This window comes from Megalops cyprinoides, chromosome 6, assembly GCF_013368585.1.
Source record: "Megalops cyprinoides isolate fMegCyp1 chromosome 6, fMegCyp1.pri, whole genome shotgun sequence".
Taxonomy (NCBI): domain Eukaryota; kingdom Metazoa; phylum Chordata; class Actinopteri; order Elopiformes; family Megalopidae; genus Megalops; species Megalops cyprinoides.
In genome coordinates this window covers 21,827,981-21,838,744 of record NC_050588.1, presented here as the reverse complement: position 1 = coordinate 21,838,744, position 10,764 = coordinate 21,827,981, and the positions used below count along the sequence as shown (strand labels likewise).

General features: G+C 41.1%; 1 protein-coding gene across 2 annotated transcripts in view; it reads left to right on the top strand.

Annotated features, from left to right (window-relative positions):
* Window positions 1–1,285: 1,285 nt before the first annotated feature.
* mst1rb (macrophage stimulating 1 receptor b) overlaps window positions 1,286–10,764 on the top strand; it is a 32,504-nt gene continuing 23,025 nt past the window's right edge. The window contains exons 1-2 of one of the 2 annotated variants that reach the window (XM_036531055.1): window positions 1,286–1,543; window positions 5,585–6,894. In XM_036531055.1, the coding sequence (XP_036386948.1) occupies window positions 5,698–6,894 (1,197 nt within the window). In that variant the 5' untranslated portion in view covers window positions 1,286–1,543; window positions 5,585–5,697. Of the gene's footprint in view, window positions 1,582–5,584; window positions 6,895–10,764 lie in introns of both variants that reach the window. The other variant, XM_036531054.1, reaches the window with a different exon arrangement.

The following is a 10,764-nucleotide window of genomic DNA, read 5'->3' as shown; positions in this document are numbered from 1 at the left end:
AAAACAAGCATACCTCTGAAGAACACTAACAGATAGTTGCTGTACTTTTCCTAGTGGTATGTATAATATGAGCACATAAGGGAAGTTCACAGATCTCCACAGATCTCCTTAAGATCTGGAGGACTAGATGACATGGGAAGTGAGAAAAAGAACACAGATGTTCTGGAGCTTGTTCAGGCAGTTGGAGACATGGTTAGACAGGCCACAGTGTTGGTCATGGTCTTGTCCAAGTTGTCCAGCAGAACCAGGAAAGCTGTCTGAGCTAAGAAAATAATGAGATTAACCCAAGGGATCAAACCTTTCTCTTTGTAAGGTATAACAAAGGGTCACCTGTATGGTGCAGTGAATCACATCTTTCTGGTGAATATTGTATTGCAAAACAATATACCTCTGCAACATTTAGTGGCCTAGAATATGGACTGAGGGATTATCTGGCGGTATGGGCCAAACGTTTTCCACCCATGGTAAAACGAACAAAGCTGGAATGCTAATGCAAAGGGGAATAACCTGAAAAGGGGATCTTCAGTAGATCTAAAATTAATCGTGAATGACTTCATTATATAGTCTGTATACCTTAAGATGGAAATTCCTTTCTCAAGCATTGGCAGAGGTACAGCAGGTACAAACATGAGGTGTGTCACCAGGTTAGAACTGCAGGGTGCAGCATGTAGGAGCGAATGAATTTTGCCTTTTCTCCCCAGCAACACTGAAGGACGTCCTGTAAATTTCTGAACTGCTGAACCAAATTAGCCATGGAAAGCTTTCTTGTGTAAAGATTTACACAAATTACGTGTTGTTAATTTTATCTAAAACACTTGATTCACAGACATAGTGTTTTGTTTCTCCTATCTAAAAACGTGTTTGTAGTTTGTATGTAGTATATAGGTGGTTTGTTGACTTCATAAAGGAAGAGTTATGAAACACACAAAAACCAAAACTGAGCCACTTTTGTGAGTGATTGAGCATCACTGAACAGTTGTGACAGGAAGGTGACAATCTGAGACAAATGTACCACTTATACTAAAACAGCAAAAAAATAAAAAATAAAAAAATAAAAGTCTTGAGGCAACTTATTTTTTGTGTTTCCCCATTTTCCCATCAATTTCTTTAGTTGCCTCCTTCCTGATTTTTTAGGAAGTTCCAGAATTAGCTCACTGCCCCTAACGGTTTGAAATGTGGGGCTATGCGTTAGAGAGCAGCTTGCACAGAATTGTGTAACATCGTGCATCCCCCTTCGAAGGGAGGAGCGTTCATTCACAGAGGCGGTCAGCGCTATGAACTAGAATGTAACTGGCGAACTGCTTTGAGTACTGTGCACCTTATTTTGAAAATTGCAAAAGAAAAAAAAAATCAATAAAGAGTTTATTTGTCACACTAACGTTTTGCCCTCCAAAGCAGTGACAGAAAACGTTATTGCGATGTCAACACGTTAATACACATGACAATATTTCCCGTGGGTGTTTGCGTGGAGTAACTTTGAAACGTTGGCTATGCAGTGAGAGGAAACCGGCCGCTTGCCAGGGGCTTACTGCACTTCTCTCAGGTACGTACGCAGAATACCGCGTTAAAGACGGCATCAAGGTAGGCACCTTTCCTTTGACAAACAACTTCGCTTTTTACTCCCTCGTAGCTAAGAAAGTAATCTTACCTGTGACTTCTGTATGACGTCTAGTCAAAAGCTACTCAATGTTATGAAGAATGATAAGGTCAAACACTGTGAGGACAGGAATTTTATGATAGATCGACTCATGGTTTCAGTGACTTATTGAATGCTGGGTTCACGACGCCTAACCTATATGAAATGCGTTGAATGGGTCACACGGGAACAGAATGATGGTCCCACAAGAAACCGTCAGGTTATGTACATCAAACGGTTGTTGGAATGTTGTTGCGATTATGTTTGTTGTGCATTTTTAGTACCCACAAGGAAATTTTAGTTTCTTCAAAACTACTCTGTTTTTCATCTTTGGGATAAAAAAATAAATAAATAAGAAAAAAAAACTGATCCTGTCTGAAGCAATCACAGCCACAGAACACTTTCTTCGGGGTAGTCAAATTGACGTTGTATGAAGATCTGTTGGTATATGCTACTTTAACGCCTTTTCCTCGTTCTCCTGTGTTTTACGTAAAATTTACATGTCGTGGGAATATGCTGAAGTGACAGTTCCAAAAGGCGTGTGTTTGGGGACCATGCAATAAGGAGGGAGTGAGCTGGACTACCATGCTCCCGAGAAATGGACAGAAACTATTCATACAACAGACTGAAAGTAAGGTGGCTGTTCGGATAATGTGGCTAGACAGAGTGACAAGACGATGACTGTGTTTGCCCACAGTCGTATTACACACAGGAAATCGAAGTACAGGCGGTCTTCGAAAGGGCACACAAATCAAGGAGTGGAATGTTTATTATGTTTATAAGAGTCCAGCTGTTCCTCTGTGTGTGTGTGTGTGTATTTTTTCATAAGCGTGCATCCTGCTGGTGAACAGCCACACAAGTCAAACAGTAAAAAAGTGCTTTAAATCAACTGAAATCATAATCTGTCAGGACATGGTGGTAAACGTTAATGGGCATTTTAGAGGGGTGTTACAAAAGTGTTTTTCAGATGCCTTTGCTGGCAGTGGGCATTTTTGCAGGCAGTGCCACCCATGATAGACTAGCCTCCTTCAGATTCCTTCAGGGTGTGTCTTTGCCTTACCTTTCAGGTTTATCAGACAGGGAGTGGGAGTTACTTCAAGATTAATCACCTAGCACAGGTACTTTTCCATTTTGAGGAGGCTTTGGTACAAGGATATCTAACTCCAAGAAAAACACACACACACACACACACGTGCGCGCGCGTGCACACACACACACACACACACACACACACATACTTTCAAAGAGCTAAATGTTTAATTGTCTTAAAAAATTAATTTGTCTAATTGTTTATTTTTAAAATGTACTACAGTAACCACTGGGTATTTGTAGTAACTAGTAACACACACATTATGTGTGGATTTGCCAGGCAGAGAGGTTGATAAATGTGTTGTCAGATTATTAGAATAGATACAAGATTTTTTTGTTCTTATGACTTTACGTGGTTAACAACAGTAATAATAAAGATAATGCACATTCACTCAAGTCCTTGTGAGAGTGAATGGAAATTTGTCTTAACTTGTATTTATTAACAAAGAACATGCACAAAAAAGTGTCCCTGATATTATGTATACTCATGCTTTCCAGCTGTTAGCTTTTGGCCCTGGGCATAGCTGTGTAGAACAATATATATGTCCCACAATACCACATATATTTTTAAATGATTCACTTCCAGAATACTGTTTCAGGTATGAAACTTTACACTGCTAGTCTTTTTTTAAAAAAAAAAAAAAAAAAAAAGAATTCACTTATTTTGGGCATTGCTAACTGAACAGGACAGCATTTACCAGGAGCAAGACACCACCCTCCCTTTCCCTTACTGCAATCATTAAAATTCTGTGGCACGTATTTGAATAACCATCAGCCCACCTGTTACTTTAGAAGGTACATATTGTACAACCATCAGTCCGTACGCATCTTTTACTTTGAAAGGCACGTAGGATTGTGACAAGAATGCCAAGTGGAAGGGCCCAGGTAGAGGCCAATAATCAGGCTGTGGCATGTCCTCTGTTAATCAGTGACCCAGAAGCAGTAGCTCACAGGCGTAATGCAATTTGGCAGAAGAAAAAAGCATGGTAGCACATTCTGCAAAGGAACTGACATAATGCAAGTAAGTCAGTGAAGGATATATTGCTTCGTAAGTAATTACTTTTGCGTAGAGCAAGTTAAATCACTCTTACTAAGCACAGTATTTGTACAGTTGTCCAAAAAAGCAGGTTTAGAGGGCTTTACTATATACTGGAACAGAAACTTTCTTTTATATCTATTGCTGTTCACTTCTTTTCAGTTCAGTTTTTTCACTTTAATAGAAAGTGAAAGAGGTAATATGCTTATACTCTGATTCATTGCTGCTAAGGAGCTTGAGTATCTTTACATCGATCACATTTTCCATCGGTTCCATCAGTTTCCATCACTGAGTCTGGAGCCACCTGTGAATAGGTGATAGTCATAGTAGAACTCATTATTCAAGATTGGAAGGATGCCTAGGCTATATTTGTATGATTTATTAAGGACATAGTATGGCACATATGTGGACCATTGCAGGTGGGTATATTTCTCTTTGCCTTTGCTATTGTAGGTCTAGTTTGCACGGAGAGATTTCTCTTGTGGCATTTTTTCTGTTTTGATAGTATCTTGTTTTTTATTTTATGTTTAATTGCTAATTGTTTGACCCCCCTTCAGTACTGAGTGCCAGTACAAAACACAGCAGGGATATAAAAGGGATAAAAAAGACCTGAATTTGGAATCTGTAATTATTTGCTTACAGTGGCATACTGAAAAATCCCGGGTCCTGCCACCCCCCTGTCCCTGAAATGTTTGGAGGGGTTCCCTCAGCTCTATTTTTCTAACCACATTGATTGGCCCTTAAACAAGCTACATACAGTTACGATTAAGGTTAATTTCAATGTCAACACGTGCAGCAAAGCCTTTTTTAAAATAAACTGTTTCTGGATGCACTGTTTCTATTAGTGCTTTGGGGTCCCCCTACACTGCATCACTTGTGTACCCATCCCAGGTTTAGACTTTTATTAATCAACCCTGCCTATTACAGCAAGAATAAAGTATGTACTGACTCAGCACAGTTAAAATCTGTACTGGAGTGATCTAGTTATCAGCAAACCATTTAACTGCTGCTAATAATGTTGTATTTCATATTTTGCACTCCTTGTTATCACATGGTTTGTGTGCCATATCATGCTTGATGCTTTTTAAAAAGCATGAATATTTTGAACTCAACAGCAGGTTTGCATAGATGAATAATTTTGAAGTTGAAAATGTCAGTGTTGATATATATGTGTGGTAGATCTCCAACAGAATTACAGTAAAGCAGCAGTGATGTTAAAATTGTTTACAGCCTGTAGCCTAGAGTAATGGCTCAGCAGTGATTTTATAATGAACTTTCTGAATGACAACACATATTCAGGTTATTTGATTCTTTGCTAGAGGTATAGAATTTGTCACACTCCTGTTATTTTTTGACAGAAAATAGCCAGTATGTTTAAGAGGTAAACCTTGTATGTATTACCTTCATTAAGCTATGAAGGTAATATATTCCTGTTCTATTGTGGACAGAAACTATACAGCATGTTTAGGAGGTACAACTTGTATGTATTACCTTCATATCTTAATATTAGCCCCAACTGGAAATAAAGTTTTTATAGTACATAACACACAAATCTACCTGTAGAGTCAAGTATACCCTTGCAGACATTTGATTATAAAAATCAGATTTCTGAAAAAATGAACATATAGTGTGTATAATTAGATTACCCATGTCATTTACCAACTACTGTCCTTTAAATATAGCAAATGAAATTCAAGAAGTGATGCTCTGAATGGGATGGCAGTTGCTACTTCATTAGCAAATGTGTTTCCTTCTGAAGATGGACTTGACTAATTAATTAATCTGATGACATTGATTAACTAATAACATTCATCTTTCCACAGAGAGCTCCTGCAGACCCCCTCAGGATGACCTGGAGGCACTACCTGTCCTGCAGGTAACAGTGTCAGGTAACATTGGACGTCTGTGTGTCCGTCCTCCTGCCCTCAGAGTGGAGATGATCCACAGCGCCGCCCTGCTGGCGACATGCATCTGGATGCAGACTCTCACAGCCCACGCCCTGAGCTCCTGTCCCTCAATGCCCCCCAGAGCTGTGGATTTCTCTGTCCCTTATGAGCTTCCCTACTTTGAGACACGTGGCCCTATCCAGAACATCGTGGCCAATCTGGAATACCACGAGGTGTACGTGGCGTCACAGAATTTTATCGAGGCAGTGAACAGCAGCCTGGGTAAAAAATGGGAGGTGCGCACGGGCCCCGTGGGCAACCCTGATTGCGAGGTCTGCGACTCGTGTGATATCGAACGGGATCCTAGCATGTTGGAGGACACAGACAATGAAGTCCTACTCTTGGACACATTTTACATGTATCTATACATGTGCGGCAGCTCTCAGTATGGAGTCTGTGCTTTCTACCAGCTTTACGAGGATGAGCCACCCTCCTCCCCGAAGTGCTTGTTTAGGAAGGCTTTCAACTCACCCAGTAACTGTCCTGACTGCCTGGCCAGCCCCCTCGGCACCAAGGTCGCCATGGTGGAGGAGGGGCAGACGGTGTACTTCTTCGTGGCGGCGACCGTAAATGACAATGTGGCTCAGAGGTACGGCAGGAAGTCGATATCAGTGCGGCGGCCGCTGGCGACGGAGGACGGATTCTACACAGACGTGCGGGGCCTGACCGTGCTTCCGGGCCTGCGGGGGTCGTACCGCATCAACTACATCTACAGCTTCTTCACGCAGGAGTATGTCTACTTCCTGTCCGTGCAGAGGGAGAGCCCGGGCCAGGAGGCCTCGCCCTTCCAGACGCGGCTGGGCCGCCTCCCGCGCAACGAGTGGGAGATGCGGCGCTACCGTGAGGTGGTGCTGGAGTGCCGCTTTGAGCCTAAGCGCAGGAGGCGGAGGAGAGAGGCCTTCCGGGACGTGGTGTACAACGTGCTGCAGGCGGCGCACTTCGGGAGGGCCGGCAAGGAGCTGGCGGAGGAGCTGGGCGCTGAGGAGGAGGACGACATACTGTACGGAGTTTTCGCCGTGACGGACGACTCCGGCGAGCCCGACCACGACTCTGCCCTCTGCGCCTTTCCCGTGGACAACGTCAACAAGGCCATCGACGAGGGCGTGGACGCCTGCTGCACGTCCGGACCGGAGCAGCTCTCTCGTGGGCTCTGCCACTTTCAGCCCTGTGAGAGCTGTCCGCATGAGGTAAGTGCAGAGCTGCTCACATCAAGGCCTGTTTCACAGAGACACTTGAGCTTCAAGTGTTGTGCAGACGCATGCTTTTATTAATCCTTTTTAAGGGCCGAGGTATGGCATAGTGGTATGGGAGCAGTATACTTGTAGTTCTGAAACCCAGAGGATGTTGCTGTGATTCCCGGGGGGGGGGGGGGTGTTGCTGTTGAGATCTTGAGCAAAATACTTGAGCTGCACTATTTCAGTATATACCTTGCTTTATGAATAGATAATATAAGTCCATTACAGGCCCACCTCTTAAGACACCATCTTGGCTTCCCCACCCAGTCTTATCTCAGATCTTTCCCTTACTTGTAGTCTTGTAATTATTGTAGAATGTGTTATATTGCACATCCAAATTTATTGGAGCAATTGTGCAGTTACAATAACAGTAGTCTACAAAACACTGTGTGATGGATTAACTATGTGTTTGGATGTGGTCAGTGTTGTACTGCTGTTTCTATGACTTAATTAGATGCACTTTGTTCTCCTTCTTTGTAATTCACTCTGGACAAGAACATCTGCAAAATGACAAAATCTAATGCAAACATAATTTTACATTTATTCATTTGGCAGACGCTTTTTATCCAAAGCGACTTACATAGGTTATGTTATCCATTTATACAGCTGGATATTTACTGAGGCAACTGTGGGTTAGGTACTTTGCCCAAGGGTACACCAGCAGGGATTGAACCGGCAACCTTTCGGTTACGAGTCCTGCTCCTTAACCACTATGCTACACTGCCGCCCACAAACATAATGTACATTAATGTACATGGATAAGGGCAAAGCAAATAAATAATGTAATAATGTAGCAAATGAGATAGAAAATAAGAAAAACCCATGGAGATTTTCTCTAATAGAAGACAGGGTTGTTAGGGAATCGGGATTTTGGCCATGACGGCAGGAATTGTCGTGCAGTGGCGCCATGCGAGTTCGAACATGCCACTATATCTGCTGTAGCTGAAGAATGCTGTAACTCAGTGGGTGTGTCCCTCCGAGGTGAGTGGCAGGTGTACATGATATCTGTGCATAAGGCAGATAGGGGTGGAGACTCTTCAGCCTGCTGCAGTGGGATGTCTTTTGGTACGACCATGCTGTTCCTTTGGCACGAATGCTTGGTTACCAGAGCTGTTGTTTTTTCAGTTAGCTTCAGTGTTGTGACGGAATAAGTAGGGGATAAATACATGATACAAATGGAATGGATAGAATTGTGCAAACAAATACATGGTGGTAAACCTGAGGATTTCAAAATCTTTATGCCCTTTATATGAAGTGTCCACCTCAAAATATTTACTGTTGATGGTATGCTACATTAATAAAATTTTATCTAATTTGCTAAACCTATTTAACATCACAAGACAGTTTATGGTTGGCTAAAACTCCTGCTGATAAGCTCAATGAAACTAGAGAATAAAGCAAAAATACAGTTTTCCTCATTGGCTAAATTTTCTGTTACTGTTTTCAGACATCTGAAGAACTATCTATGGGGTATTTGTGTCACAACCTAACTTTTCTGTGGCAACTGTGTGCATGATATGTATTTATTTTACCATTCCTTTCAAAAGGAATACATTCAGAAGAGCTCTGCTGTTTGCATGTGTTCCATTATGTGATATAATTAGACAATTCCAGATGAGCTGTTTACATTGAAGAGATTCTTATTTGTATGAACTTCATATTTTTAAATGAGTGTCTTAGCTCTTTTTTGGTCTACATCTTAAACAGTTTAAACAATGGCTCCATGGCTGTGTTCATTACCACATGGGCTAAGCATTATAAGGACTATTTAATGCACATATTAATTAGTGTTCTCCTGTTTTGCCATTATCCTATTGTCCTACTACATGGTTATACTGCATAATTTTATATGAGAATATCTATTATTATAAAATTGTTTTTTAGAATCTTTCCTAAGCTCAATCCCTAAAGCACAACTTCAACATTTCACACATAACACAGTTTAAACATCACATTCTAATGGATAATCATCAACTGTGTATCAAAGTCCACCTTATAACAGTGCATGTTGCTAAGGTTATGACTGTGTACTGGGAGGGATAGATAAATATTTTGGTAAAACAGTACAAGCCAAAAACAAAAAAAAACACATATGGCTCATATCCTGAAGTCAGAATCTTCAGGCAGTGAGGTAACATAAATGTTTATGCTGAATATTACTGTCCAGGGTCATTTTGGAAGAGGCAGATGTACTGATGTGTGGCTGCAAAAAAACTGTTGTGTTCATGACACAGCAATAAAAGTCATAGTCCCCTTTTAGCTCTGTTCCACACTTCTGTTTGTCAGACCTATTTCCATATTCTGAGGAAGCTATAGAGATGTGTACCATGTTATTGCTACTAGAAAGTTTAGGCCTGTGTTTCTCAGTCCTACTCCTGGCGGCCCACTGTGCTGCATATCTTCTGTCTATCCTTGCTCTACCTACCTGACTGAACTCATCAGTGGCACTTTTGATTAGCTGAGCACACCTGATTTAATCAAGCAGCAAGGATAGATAGAAGATACGCAGGACAGTGGGCCGCCAGGAGAGGTTTGAGAAACGTTGGTTTAGGCCTTTAATACATATGTTAAAGATCTTTATAAGTACTCATTATCTAAATAGTGTTTAAATCGAAATAATATTTCTTTGCTTAGCAGATGCCCTTATAAAGAATAGTTTATATAGGCAGAAGCACTCAGTAGTACATTGCTAAAGGTTGCAATAACCTGAGAATGAAATACGCAACCTTTGGGTTACAACTACACCACACTGCTACCCAAAGCACCACAGTTGGTCAGGTATTGAGTAGCTAGCTCCAAGATCACATGCACAGCCATTACTCACTATTTAGTCTCACCACCTTTGGCCACCACTCTATGACATGGAAATACATTAAGAATAATAACATATAAAGTATCCTCTCTGTTTATATTTGTAAAAAATAAAGAGTGAAACATCATATTTTTTTTATCATAAAATTTGAATAGAAGATGTATAATCCTTAAATTGATGGGTGATGCATTTTAATCTATTTGGCATTTTGTCCACAGGGGTACTGGTTATGACTGATAATATAGAGTTGTACTGTGACTTGTAATGTGTGACCTCATATTAATGAGACAGAGTTGTGTCACTGATGCGGTTTCATCCTGGGGCCGTGAAGGTATGTTGTGGTTAAGGAGAAGCTCGGAATTGTTGTTGCATTGTTGTTCAGTGTTCATGAAATGGTGGTAAAGGGTATGTTGACTTGCTCAGTGATCACACGGCCTCATTGATTTGGCATCATTGTTCTACTACTCCCTTGCCTGAAGTGAATTTGCATGCAGAAGATGACTTGGCAATATGAACTGCTAACACAGTTCATTTTTATCCATGTGCAGGCATCCTTGTTAAGCAGATGCAATATTTTGGTGGCAGCTAAGTGTAGATATGTTTTCTGACATTAATTTGTCTTTGGGATGGTTAATTTATTTCATGCAATATTCCCTAACTCCCTGTTATAAGCTACCATTAAGCCTCTATGAAAAAAAGATTCTCCAAAGAGTGTGCCCCTGCGGCTTAGTTGTATGAGAATAAGGATCAATCTCGTAGTACTGCTAACTTCACTATTCAGATTAGTCCTATTTTGTTGTACTCCTTAGCATAACCTAACAGTTTTTATCATGTCTGTGTCATCATGCATGTTCAAGTCCTCCATAAGTAAGTGGCAGTTTGTTTAGTGATGAGCCGATGCCAGGCTGTGGTGTGCATTAACTCTAACATTACCTGTAAACTATGAAATGTTGTCGCCCTCTCATGTATTCCTTCACAGGACGAAAGGTGCTCTTTCCCAACCTTCTCCC